The 13,579-nt window shown below is 43.4% G+C and overlaps 1 protein-coding gene and 1 long non-coding RNA gene across 5 annotated transcripts in view; one reads left to right on the plus strand and one right to left on the minus strand.

Moving 5' to 3' along the window:
* The window catches only part of LOC148645178 (alpha-1,6-mannosylglycoprotein 6-beta-N-acetylglucosaminyltransferase B-like), a 28,211-nt gene extending 17,524 nt beyond the window's left edge, over positions 1-10,687 (minus strand). For 3 of the 4 annotated variants that reach the window (XM_088613398.1, XM_088613396.1, XM_088613395.1), the window contains exons 1-5: positions 10,499-10,686; positions 9,804-9,868; positions 6,474-6,586; positions 2,711-2,834; positions 1,117-1,244 (exon numbers count right to left, since the gene is read on the minus strand). In XM_088613398.1, the coding sequence (XP_088469524.1) occupies positions 1,117-1,244; positions 2,711-2,834; positions 6,474-6,586; positions 9,804-9,862 (424 nt within the window). In that variant the 5' untranslated portion in view covers positions 9,863-9,868; positions 10,499-10,686. Of the gene's footprint in view, positions 1-1,116; positions 1,245-2,710; positions 2,835-6,473; positions 6,587-9,803; positions 9,869-10,498 lie in introns of all 4 variants that reach the window. The other variant, XM_088613397.1, reaches the window with a different exon arrangement.
* On the plus strand, positions 6,514-13,532 carry LOC148645180 (uncharacterized). The gene is made up of 4 exons (XR_015928604.1): positions 6,514-6,644; positions 8,013-8,081; positions 11,717-11,796; positions 13,128-13,532. It is a non-coding gene; the product is annotated as an uncharacterized LOC148645180 (long non-coding RNA).
* Positions 13,533-13,579: the final 47 nt, after the last annotated feature.

Below are 13,579 nucleotides of genomic sequence, written 5' to 3' on the forward strand. Positions count from 1 at the left end.
CCCGATACTGTTTTATAGAGCTGAGGTCATACTGCCCTTGAGGGAGAGAGTGGGCCGCCTGGCTAGTATGAATCACATTATTCTAAGGTGTATATTCACTGTGCTCTCCCTTGGGGACCCTAAATTGGCAGCCCTCACCTCTCTTGACCTACTCCACGGGGTATGGTAAATGAAGGCGGTAGCCCTGCTTATAAACAGATCTGTAGCTGCCGTTACACTTTCGGTCTCCTCATTAAATGAACGTCTCTCCTCCCGCAGCTCACCCTGTAACTGTATTCCACACGCGCTGCCATGTTCCTGGTGCTGAAGAACGGGTCTCCTGGTTCTGGCACTTATATTCTGCATTTCCCCACTTTTTATCACTGAAAATGGGCATTTCAGGGAAGCTTTCAGATATTTGAATTTAAGAGAACCGGTCTTTCGCCACCAAAACTCTGCATCCCTACAATTCAGTCTCCAAAAATCTAAAAATGTCTCCTCCACTGCTTGTCCGGGACCTGCCTGTACTTCAATATGTATATAAACCAACAGCAAAGTCTTTCTTTTTAGGTTAAAAATAAGCATGTTGCCAAAGTCGGAGTAAATTTTTGATATAAACATTGGCAGTTTGAAGTGTTCTGTTTTTCACCACAAACAATGGGGGGACAAGTCTGTATCCCAGCCCTAGAACTGCATCCGGAAAACTGTCGTTAGAAATACACCTGTCTTGCGCTGAAAGCATTGCTGACGCAAGGACAGTAGACAAGTATTCAAAATCCTTAAAACAGGCATTGACAAAGTCGACCCAGAAGGTTTTCTCAGCGCCGAACAGTGAATCACGAAGAAGTGGACACAAGTGGAAGAGAATTTGAAATTGCGTACAGGAGGGCGTTCTTCCCCCCATGGCTTCTGGGAATCTGGAGCAAGGTACCTGGCCATGATGGTGGAGCCGTCAACTGGGATCATTGAACTACTAATTACCAAGAGTTAGATGGACCAAATGGCTTCCTCTCATTTCTAAACTTTCTTATGTTCATTTGACAGAGCTGGTTGTCATTTCAGTCAAGGAAAGACCCCGAAAACTTTAAAGCCGAGTGATTAGAGCCGTGAGTACAGCGTTGTCCTTTCGAGTTTTACCTTCCAGAGCAGTCCTGCTCTTCGCGACAGAGGCTGGGCTTCTCTGCAGAAGTTGGTCCAGCTTCTGGGACACCCTGACCAGCTCTCTCTCCATTGTGTGAACCAGGTATTCATGGTCCCGTTTAAAGCTAAAATAAATTCAGTGAGAGTTTTATGCTACAGCGGCTGAGACATTGACATTGCTTGTCTGCCCATGTTTACAGCAAACGAAAAATAGTTTCCATTCCACAGAACTGGTTGGGAGGGAAGGAGGAGGATTTTGGAACAATTCTATCATAAATGTAATAATTATTCATGGCAACAACTACCAGTTTTTGAACTGTTGCACTTCTACAATCAAACAAAATCTGTCATTTTAAAATTCAGTGTTACTGTGACTATGACTCTGGCAATCTAAGATTACCCTTAGTATAAGGTTACTGTTTTGAGCAATTCATTGAATACCTAGAGCAGAATCAACGAGGTAAGTAATCTAATTTTGGTTGTTTTAGATTTGCAGGTACTATTGAAACATCACCGTAATGTTTCTAATTAAATTCAATTGACCAGCGCAGTAGTAAAAGTGCTGACATTTGTTTATCACAGTCCACTACCTGCTAGCAATTATCACTATTAAAAAAGGAGCGCATGACTTCTTATCCTTCTTTTCAACCTATTTCCAAAACAATGCTCTAGGATGGAATGAGATAGTGCCTCCAATGATAGAGTATCTAGCTGCACATCACACACACTTACAACATCTGGAGAAGGGACAAGGGTAAGGGAGTTGGAATACCATTAGAATATGCCACAACGCCTTAATTGTAATACCAATGTGTCTGTATAAAATGCTATGAACTGTGTGTGATGGCTGAGTTCATAATATTATTTATCCATTAAAATGACACTTGACACTATACTGTAAAAAAAAAAAAGCTGTCCTTTGGATGAGAGATAATATCAAGGTCCTGACTCTCCATGATCATTAAAGATCTCAGGGCGTTCCTGAAAAAGAATATGGGTGTCACCCTGGTGTCCTGGCCAAATTTCCCCCTGGCCATTACCAATCATGGCCTCCTTATAATCCCCATCTCTGAACTGGCTTTATCACTCTGCTCTCCTCCCCACTGAGAGCTGGTGTGTGGCGAGCGTACTGGTGCACTATCGCATCATCCAGGTGGGGTTGCACACTAGTGGTGGTGGAGGGGATCCCCATTACCTGTAAAGCGCTTCGAGTGGAGTGTCCAGAGAAGCGCTATATAAGCGTAAGGAATTATTACAACAATAACGGCCTTATCTGAAAGGGTCACAGTGAGCCTAACCTTGTGCAGACAAAATTCATGAGGTAGGACTACACCCTGGATGATATGCCAGTCCAATGCAATACACTAATTAGCCAGGGAGTGAACTGGAATGCCCTAAGAGAGTCCACACAAATCCCGGGAGATCTGACAATCTCCCCGCAGAATCCACCCTCATCTCAAATCGAACCCGGGGGTTGTGAGGCCTCGGGCACTCGCCACCCTCGCAGAAATGGATCGTTTCTTCCGATACAGCCGCCGAGATCTTCAGCCGTGCGGTGTGAAGAGGAGGGGGAGACGGGGCCGGATCTTACCGCCGGAGGACCTGGGGCAGGTCGTGCAGCCCCGGAGGATCGCCGTCCCTCGTCAGGCGCTGGATCTGCGAGCTGAGGGCGTCCAGACGCAGGGCCAGCCTCCGCACGCCGTGACGGGAGCTGTCTGCAATCCCAAAGGCTTGTGGGTAAGGTTGAAAGTGGGACGTAGGCAGTCGGATTGATTTACAAAACAACGTGTCTTAAAAGCCCACTGGTCAATAGTAAGACCCATTAACATGATCTGATAGAAACCGTGCTGTTGTAAGCAATTTATTCAATTCAGGTAAAAGAATCCAGGCACCAACTAATGTGATTTCGCAGGCCAGAACCACTTAAAGGAGGCATTTGTGTATTTTATGGTGTGCTGTTTTATTTTGAAGTGGGACTCATATATCGGCACATATTTCCAGGGTTATAGAGTAGTGTTAGCACTTAATATTTTCAGAATAATTACTGGAATATGTTAATATAGCTCAGTGGCTCTGCCTCAAGGCCTGTTAAAGTACAATAAGAACTAACTTTGTGAGAACCAAAGGAGTTGTTCAGCTCCTGACAAGGAGCTTTTTTGTCAAGTCAAAAAGTGACCGCCTTCAAGGAACAGGAGGTAAACCTAAAACAACCTAAAACTGCTACATGAGACTATACTGTACAAGAAGGGGTAGAAAACATTGGCAGCTTGTCTGTTCTGCAGGATTGACCCAAAGGCTGATTCTGCATAAGAGTGTCTCCTGCTCTTCTGCCGAAGAATTTCCCACAACAATTTCATTTCACAGTGCATTAAATTACTGTAATATGCTGTCTATGTGATTCTCTGTTGTTTCAGCTTGAATTGCCATTTTTTCCCCCGCTGCCTGAGCCAAAGACAGGGTCAGATAGACCCTTCAAAGCTGACTGGCAAGAAAGGATGGGAGAAAGTGTGTTTGAGGTCCACCTGCTGACGCCCACAATAATGGGCTTCAGATCAGATGGCAATGCGACTTGATAATCTTCCCTGCCAGCATAAGGGAACCAGTTAAGAAACTTTCCTTTCCTCCAGAAATGTTTATGGGGAATTTCAAACCTGAAAGGTTGCACAAGTTTTAGAAACAGTGCATGATATACATGAAAGAATATTTCATAATGTAATGAAATATTAAGGGAATGTAGACACATAAACATTTGGTTATATTCACAATCAAATGGATGTGTTCCTTCAACGTGTTTGCATGTGGGATTGCTCTGCAACCACATAGTTTTCAAGTGGCTCTTCTGTGAAATTTTTCCTGGATGGGCAAGCTAAACCTAAAAAAAACAGGCAAATGGAAATGATTTTTTAACTTCTAATCTTAACTTCTTCTAAAAACACCTAGGGGTATCAATAAAAAGATTTTTAGGACCAGTGTAAACAGGAAACGTTTACAGAATCACAGAATCAATTAGCCGCCTTTCGCACAATGAGGGCGTAACTGAGGTTGCCTCGTGGCGAAACGGGACCGTGCCGGCTCGTATTTCACAATCCCGAAAATCAAAAGAAATGAATTAGCAAGGAAGAGCCAAAATCAGCCAGTGAGGGCTGCCACGCGCCAGCAGGAGCGAGGTGTAACTGAAAGGCGATCCTGATTCAAGAGCTGTAAATCGGCGGCGATCAAGGCAGAGACTGGGAACCCAGCACTTGGGAAGGCATTGTGTTTGCGGTGAGGCCAAGTTCCAGAGCCACCGGCGCACAAGCACACAAGCACAACGTGATCTGTTTGCATGCCCAAACTCAGCGTGGTGATGTCACCCCCCTTTCCCCGAGCTCGCAGCAGAGCCGGAGATATTGGAAAGAACCCCTGCCGTTGCTTGTGATTCCCTGTGCTGAGGATAGGACAGACTGGCACGTATCTCCCTGTGTGCTGCGAATATCTGGTGCTCCTGGCGACGGGTTTGCCCGTTTCATCTGGTCTCGTTGGCATCTCCGACCCAGCTCCTGGAGAGCCCCCAGTCAAGCGGATTTTATAGGACACCGTAAAATTGCTAAATTCCTGGAAAAAAAATGTACTGGGAATCAGTTGCAGGTGGTTTATTAAGTAATTTCCTGATCATTTGGAATGAAAATCTTCGGCCCTGAAAGACCTCTAAGTGCTTCAGTGATCAAAAGCAGACAGGTATTGCCAATCTTTTCAAATGAGTGATTCAGAAAACATAGCGGATTGGAACTCTCCAGTACCGGGGTTGCAGACCCTAACTTTGCTCACAACCTCTACTTTGTGATCACCCCCAGCTTGATCTCAACCTGACTACGAGGAGGATTTTACAGGCTAAGTCAACAGAAGCCAGAAAAACAATCCTGCTGGTTCCAGCACAGACTGCTCTGCCGCTCGAGATCCGCCTGCTGGACGTTATACGCCTGATGCGGAGCATCATCGCATCTTGGGTATGGTGCTCTGCAGCTGCTCAGACTGCAACTCAAGCTGCTCTACCTCCATGATTATTTGTGAGTGTAAATCTTGAGATCTGACAGCCAGCGTCCTATCCAGAGCTGTCAAATACTCAGCCTGTAATAACTTATTGTTTCCTTCGTGATCTGTCCCTCCCTGCTCCCTCATGCCTCTTCTCACTCAGCACGAAGTCTCGCAGACCCCAGCCTGACCACTGTCCAGCCCTTTTCCCTTTGCCCTCGTTAACACAGCAGCCATCTAATTACCTCATCCCATCCGGTCGTGTTTATCCAGCTGGAGCACCAGGTTTGATTTTCTCAGCCAAGGGATTGTGCCAACAAGCAAATAGCATTTTTTTTTTTTTAAAAAGGAGTATTAAAAGAGGTTTATGTTAAGCCAGGGAACAATAAGGAAATGAAGGGGAATTTTGTTTCCGCTGTTATTTCACCAGGAGCTGGTTCTGGGGGCTGCGTGTCAGTCTGGGCAGCTCGGTGACTCACCCCCTGGTACAGGTGGCGGAGGCTGTGCGCCAGACCTGCTCCCCTGCCACAACCCTCCCCTCCCGCCACGCACACACACTGCCCCTTTTCATCTGACCCCTGACCTCTGAACACCCAACCTTCAACCTTTTCAAATGAAAGCACAGATTGAAGTTTATCCCAGTTCCACACTTCTTACAATGGCAGCCAAATGTTGATCTGATCTGATCTGATATCCAAAGACATACTGGTAGGTTAGATGGCTTCTAGTAAACTGTCCCTGGTGTGAGTGTGTGTCTGTGCCTCACAATTGACTGGCTTCCCCTCAAGGATGTACCCTGACTTGTGCCCGTTTCTTGCCAAGATAGGCAGCCCGGGACCCTGAATTGGATGGTGCTGTTAGAAAATGGATGAATGGATAATATATTGATAACAAAATATTTCCTCATAGTTTTACTGTGCATGTAGTTTCCTTTGTCTACCATCAGGCCTTAGGATGCTTCTCTGTACTTAGGTGTAAAAAGTTGTGTTTAATGTTATAACTTATGACATTGTTCTGTTTTGAAGACCCGATGAAGAAATACTCCCCTTTTTTTTTCATTTTAATATTTCCGTGCCCAGCCTTTCTTCAATGGGTCACAGCCCTGTGCAGCACTAATTGCCTTCCCTAACAGACTAGTTTCATGAAGTCCTTTCAGGACCCTGTCTTGATAAAGCAACCGGTGGCCAGCAGAAAGGCGAAAAAGGCAATCAAGCCAACTGCTTAATGGAAGGAGTGTTTTCTGAGATGTATGAAAATAAACGGGGAGCATTCTCAGCAGAGAGGAGTATGTTGTCCGGTGGAGCACATCTCTGGGAGAACTGTATCTTCAAATCACTGCTCACCTTCCACAGCTGGGGACTTTCCTGGAGGTGTCTCTCTAGAACTCTCAGGCATCCAGAGACTCTGCAGGAGCAGGGTGAGCAAGGACAGGCCCAGGCACAGCACCAGACACCCCCTAGAGGTGGCACAGGAGAACAGCAGCCAGAGGAGACTCAGTCAGGAGCAGTGACACAGTGAGTCTTGCAATCCAGTACTTTCAGATACGCGCCACTTTGCATTACAGAAGCACATTTTACACACAGGACGTGTGAGTCTTTAACAAGCCGTGCGAAGCATTAAAATGTCCTAACATGTATGAAAATTGGATTCAAATCCATCCTCCAGGCCGGGAAACACTATATGAGGCAAAATGCACTATTGCGCCGTACAGTTGTAGAATTTCCCAATGTACAATTTCACACCAGCATCTGGTGGGTGGAGTGGGGTTGTGCTCTTTTCAGCCACACCCTGCAGAGATAAAACCCTGAAACCTTCTTGTCCTTATCCGATGTCACAATTTATCTCTTAGTAGCATTCATTGAGAAAAACTGAGAAAAAAAATTCTGAGTATCTACTGTAAGGTCAAAAAGAGGCATCACTTGTCTGTCTGAATTGGTGGTCATTTTCTTTTGCTTTTCTTGTCTAATCAAATTAGGTCTCAGTTTCATACAATAGCCAATCTTCAGGCTGGGCAGGGTAGCTCCAGTAGGAGCTAAGCTGTGCCAGTCCTAACGAAGTACCCATGTCCCCAGTCCTTGCTACTGTAATTGACACAACTCATAATAGCATTAGCCTAATTACACACAGAAGTAAAACTATAACTTCATATTATGTTATTAAAGACAGAAACAATTGCCTTCAGACAGATTGTAGCGTGGTTTCTGATTTGTTGGAATAAGCTCATAACCAGCTCATTTGTTAAAAACGTGTGAGCGTAATACAGAAAAAAGCAAAAAGACATTCAGCCTCAAGCTTATTCCTATAACCCCAAAGTCTCAGATCAGGGAAATGCTGTGCTGGTTTGCCATTTTGAAACCTTTCATATAGGTGTTGTTATAATAGAGGAGCACCATACAGAAAGTAAAATATTTAAGATTTTAACATGTTCTCCAAAGCCCTACTCGGCTTTTAAAGCATTAGAAGAGACCGTATATAATCAGGGTTCTGCATCATTTCACTATCTTCCAGAAAGATGGAAGATTAGAGCAATCTGCTGATGTTCATCTGTGCTGTGTATCTGTTCACTATATAATTAGGCAAACTGCATTCCATACATTATTTGCTGCAATAATGCTTTATGGAAGTGGTTCTCAATAGCGGTCCTGGACTATGTCTGTGTCTGCAAGTTTATGTTCCAACTGGACCTTTAATCACCAGTGCTCATTGGTGCCTGTAACTGGGAATTGATGAGCATGCTGGTTCAGACTTTTTCTGCACCAAGACCGTGCATCCAAAAATATACTAGTTTGTACATTATTTCCAACACCTTCAGCACTTGCAACTTGTATGAAGTCACTCCTCAACTTTCTAAATAAGAAATTGTTCCCTTATTTCTAATTTAGAAGCTGCAGATGATCCACTGATGATGAACAGGCACTTGTGGGAAGGTCACTGTATCACACACTCCTGTGGTGAGTCTTTTCCCCTCTGCTAAAGTTCTGAATCGATGGTATTTCAGCTCAAATACGGTGCCCTTCATACGTTTTAGGAGCACTGGCTTGACAAATGAACAAACTGAGCCTTTGGTGACGTGACATGGTGATGCACATGTTGCATGCAAGGGATTTGCAACCAGATTGGAACTGCTTTCATTTCCTTTAGGTTCACTGAAGTTCATTAGTCCTAATATTTCTGCTCCCCTGAAATGGAGGAATGGAACAATAAAAAGTGGTATTATTCTAAAACAGTACACCAGATAAGCACAAAAATGCACAGAAAGAAGACTTAACATTCTGTACTTTGCCTTCATCTTTTTATCTCAAATCCAAATTGCCTGAGTGTACAGAAAAAATAATTGACTTCATCCCAGTACCTATGGGGGAGGGGCGCTGTTCCAGAACAAGGACTGTCATGCAATTCACTCATGAGAACAGGGCTCATACCAATTACAAATCATGTTTTACAAATATCATCAGCTACTGTATCAGCTGAAACTGATTTTATTTAATGCTTCAATTGTGTATTGCAACAAGTTCATCTGTGATTAAGAACAGCTAAAGCAAATTTCAGAAGAGAGAGGTAACCCAGGATCTGCATCGAGAAACCACTGTACTGGAGTATTTCTGACACCGAGAAATACTGAGTGAAAAAAAAAATTCAAAAGCAAGAACGTCAATTAATGACAGCAATTAGCATTGGTGATTGGATTACAAACTAACAGAAACAAGGGTACTTCAGAACTACAGAACTATGATTGCCTCATACTTTGCTTACAATGGGAATTAAAGATCTTCATGTTATTGTTTTGATTCTAAGCTAATCACATGCCTACAGGGTAATTTCCAAGATGTTTTGATAAAGTACCACAACTGCAAAAGTTTAAAAGGCGCCAATCTGGTAAGAGACGAAGCAGATGGGGAACCATGAAAGGAAAACAGTTTTTTTTTTAAATTTATGCATACAGTAGTTCTGGAATATTAGTTGGAATTTATCTGGAGTCCAAATTTTTTAAAAACAGAATCTAATGCTTTGGAAATTCTCTGTGTCTGTTTATACTTTCTTTGTGTGATATCTGAACATTTATGGATTAAAAGATGTCTGTTGATTTGGAGGCTGCAGGTTCTGGTCCCTATTGTATTTCTAGAAAAGAGCAGTCCAGGCCACATTTCCCCCTGGCCTTTACAAATCAGGGCCTCCCAAAATTAATTGGCTTCAAAACTCTGTTCTCCTCCCCACTGATAGCTGATGTGTAGGGAGCATACTGGCGCACTATGGCTGCCGTTGCATCATCCAGGTGGGGCTGCACATTGGTGGTGGTAGTGGGATTCCCCATTATCTGTAAAGAGCTTTGAGTGGAGAGTACAGAAAATTGCTATATAAGTATTATTATTATTATTATTATTATTATTATTATTATTATTATTATTATTATTGCCGTCATTGTCATCATCATTATTATTAGTGTGAGGAAACTGTGGAATTAATTAATTATTTGAACCACAGCACAGCACAGTCAGTAGGGAAGGTTAGCCTTCTAATAACAGATTCAAAGGCAATTTTCAACTCTGAGACTGATGATCCTGTGTCATATATCTAGTTTATTAGCTTGATCTAGACAGTCACATGGGCTCCACCCATCTCCCCCCCACCACCCCCAATACACCATCCCAGACCTACAGTATGTGAGCTCCTACCTTCGGGGGCGGAGAGTGAAGCACATGCTGGGAGCACTAGCTGAACAGGCAGTCCTCATTCACCACTGCAACACAGATACAAAAGTACAGCAAGTAAATTCCTCCCAGGGGAGAAATAATCCATTTACCCCCCTGGTATCAAAAACAGGGACTCACTGCAGGTCCTCAGCTCCTTTCCTTCAATTTCCTTTTTTTACGGAGCGCTCAAAGATCCAGATTAAAAACTGTAGGGGGGCTTGCAAAGTTTCATATAGGCTGTGGTAACGCTGAACAGCCTCAATGTGATATGCTGGAATCCCGTGCATTTCTTATTCTAATGAGCGAATATGCAAAGTTCTTTGTACTATTGATATTTTTGGTCAGAAAATGAACGCTGTTAACTGATAGGCACTGGTAGCAGAAGTGCAGGCCTTGCCTCAAAACCTACACACAGAACCCATGCCTCTGAAAGTCTGGAGCTTTGACCAAGTAATATTGTGAAGCCCTGCCTCTTGCGAAATAATATCTGTTTCAAAGATAGAAAATCGCTCAGCTCTGCCTTACAGGTTGCAGAAAGCCCTGTGTTCCATATGACACAAGGCGGCCTTCTTTTCCTGTCTCGGGATCTGAGGCATTTGGCTGTTAGGTCTGAATACGGCACTGCCCCACCGGACAATAAAACTGAACAGACATTAAGAGGAGCCATAGGGACTTACCAGCTGAAAGTGCTACTCGCAGGCCCTCGAACTCCATTTCCACTCTCCCCAGGACAGCGTCAGCCCGTCTTCCCCTCTGGAAGGTGCTTGAGAAAAGGCAAAAGGGAGGAAAACTTTGTCTGCGCCGAGAGCACCTCCTCTCGATTTCATTTCTTCTGGGAAGGCATCTCCCGGTTGCTAGGGTAACCTGTCTCCCCAGAGGGAACACAATACCCGAGCTGAGAGCGGCCTCTAAGAACAATGAAGCCTTCCGGGGAGACGGGAGTGCTTTTCGGTCTGTCTGGAATTTCTCACCCCGCGTTTTCCCCAGATGTCACCCTTTTCTTGTGAGATGACTACGGTGGAATACGAACACAACAGCAAAACACAGTCAACCGAGAAAACTAGGCCTTGTAGTAGTAATGTTAATGGTGTCCGGTGCAGTGAAGTGTGTTCCAGCTGGTATTTTTCGGCTGCAACACTCCAAAGGGTTGTGAGCATCATGCTGCAACTCGAATGCCCTCTTTGCTTGTGTGGGGGAGGTTTGGGGATTAAACCAGCCTATTTAAAAACAGGCCCCCAACTCGGTTTCATTCACTCTCCTGGCTAGCAATTCTGACCAGACATTACCACTTCCATATTTCCTTTGCCCCTGTAGTTTCTGATTTGTCACTTTCTCAAGAAAACTGAAATACTGCCGATTGCTCTGGGATGGTTCAGCCTTTTTTCCAGAGTCCCAGATTTAATTTTTAAGGATGTATTCACAGCTGCAAAATTGGTGAGCCCATCCATTCTTTTCACCTGCCAGGCACAGAGCAGGTTACATTTTTGTCATTATGGCAGTGAGTCTGCAAGTTTACCGGGTCTCTGTAAAGTATCAGCATCTGAACAACAGGGAGAATTAAGCTAATTATATTCCAATTATACAGATCATTCTAAGCCAGGATTAACTAAAAACCTGTAGACATCAAAATCCTTTAAAATCAGGATTGTGGATCCCTGTTTTATATTGTGTCAAGGGCCAGACGCAGCTGTGATATAATAAAACATAATCATGTATTATTCTGTGTGTAGTGTCTTTCCTCCCTAAAATATGGTAACAATACATGAATACATGGTTTGTATTACACAGATTGAAAATCACATGTTTAATCTTTCAAGTGTTTCCATGCTGGAAAAAATTCACACAACTCCAACGCCAAATTTTCTGTCAGTTTGCCTCTTATTTTTATCTTGCAGCTCATCTTGAGACCAGCAGAGGGCGTGCTAGACGCTGCAGTGGATTCAATGCCGCAAGGGCGATGAGAAAACAGCTATTGGTAAATTCTCTTTTCCAATTTTCCAATTGAGGCAAGCGCAGAGTTTAGTAAATAAGGTTTGAGCCAGCAATCATCGTATTCAAGTTTCATCTTTTCCCGTTAGTAACTTACAATGACTTACTGGATCAGGTAATTAGTATATGAGATATGCCCCAATGTCTAGAAATTTCCAACAAGACGAAGAACGTTCGAGGATCCGGAAACAATGTACTGTATTAACAACACTGTTAAACATATTAACAAGGAGATGCTGTTCAGAAACTCCTAATCCAAAGATCAGAGAAAAAGAATAAAGAACTATAATTATATGTATCATATAAAGAGCAACGTGAGAAAATGCTGCTAACCGTTGCAGGCACCGCAGGCGACAATCTTCATTTTTTTACATCTTCCAAATCATCAGTGTCATTAAAAAAAAAAATCTTTAAAAAGTAACAAAGTGTTAATAAAGAACAAAGCTAAATAAGCGGCTGGAAGAATTGAGTTTGTCGACTCTACACTGAAAAGTAAAATTGAATTTAAGTGCTCATGCACACGCACAATTCGATTCAGCCCAGGTGCGGGTAATACTGTATTAGCAACAAGAGGCAGGGTGCACATATTGTGAAGGAAACGGTAAAGGTTAATTCCAGCACAGAAAAGTAGGGGAAAAAAGCTCAACGTTATGGCTGTTCCTAGCAGTAACGCATCATGCCTGTAGAAGACACGAAAGCAGAAACTTTGTATTTTTCCGTTTCACTTTTCATCACGTAACTAACTTCTTGCTCCTCTGCAGCCCACACGTTGACACAGATCCCGACTCACACCTCATATATGAAAATGATGCTTTACAAAAGCTTGGCAGTTTTTAGTATCAAGGGCAATGACTTTCTTGAAATAAAAAATGATTGCCGTGTTTGCCTTATAAAAATGACCTAAAGGTTTCTATTGAAATATCCCAATTCTCTATTATAACCCATAGGTTTCTGTGGAGAATTGGGACGTTTCCATGGAAACTTATGTGCCATCTGTACAGTATTCTATTTAGGGTACCAAACTCTAGAGAAGGTTGTATCTCTGAAAAAGGCCTCAGGCATTACATAAAAAATCACATTTTATCAATTATTCCAACCAATTTCTCATACTCTGACAATTCAGTTGAATCAGACTAAGGCTGTGTGATGAAACGGACTCTCAGATTGCTTCAGCGAACAGAGACAATGAGTCCCGCTGGTGTGATGTCATGTGGTAGAAACCGGAAGGATTTGAAGCACAGTAAGCTTGCATAAGCCCAGAGCTTTCAGACTTAAGAACTGAAAATCCATCTGTCTCCTTCTGTCACCACCTCACAGGCCCGCAGGCATCGAGTCTAGGGAAAAGCCAGATCGTTCGTCTGTCGGCACTACTCTGTCATTTCGAGCTCTTCATTCAACGTTTCTGCACAGAGCAACGCCGGGACTCCAATTCCTGGAGTGTGATGTTGTTTTCTGGGATGACTTGTGAGCTGTCAGTATAAAGTAGTCCATATGTCACCCACTGTACTCCCAGCATGCATTAAGATTTCTGGGTGAGTTTCCTCTATTGAAGCTGTCACCATTAACACCTAGCCGTGCCACAGATACACAAGTGAGTAACAAAAGACTGAAGTGGTCATATCCAGTTATAATATGAATTTCATGACCCTCGTGTGTGCCTGGTACTGTAGGTGCACTGCCACTGCTGCAAATTTAAATGAATAAAGGTGTCTCTGCGTTGCAAATCCCTTCATACTACGCTTGGCAAAACAGCTCATCACTGCCTTTAT

This window comes from Lepisosteus platostomus, chromosome 19 (genome assembly GCF_059453375.1).
Source record: "Lepisosteus platostomus isolate fLepPlt1 chromosome 19, fLepPlt1.hap1, whole genome shotgun sequence".
NCBI classification, from domain to species: domain Eukaryota; kingdom Metazoa; phylum Chordata; class Actinopteri; order Semionotiformes; family Lepisosteidae; genus Lepisosteus; species Lepisosteus platostomus.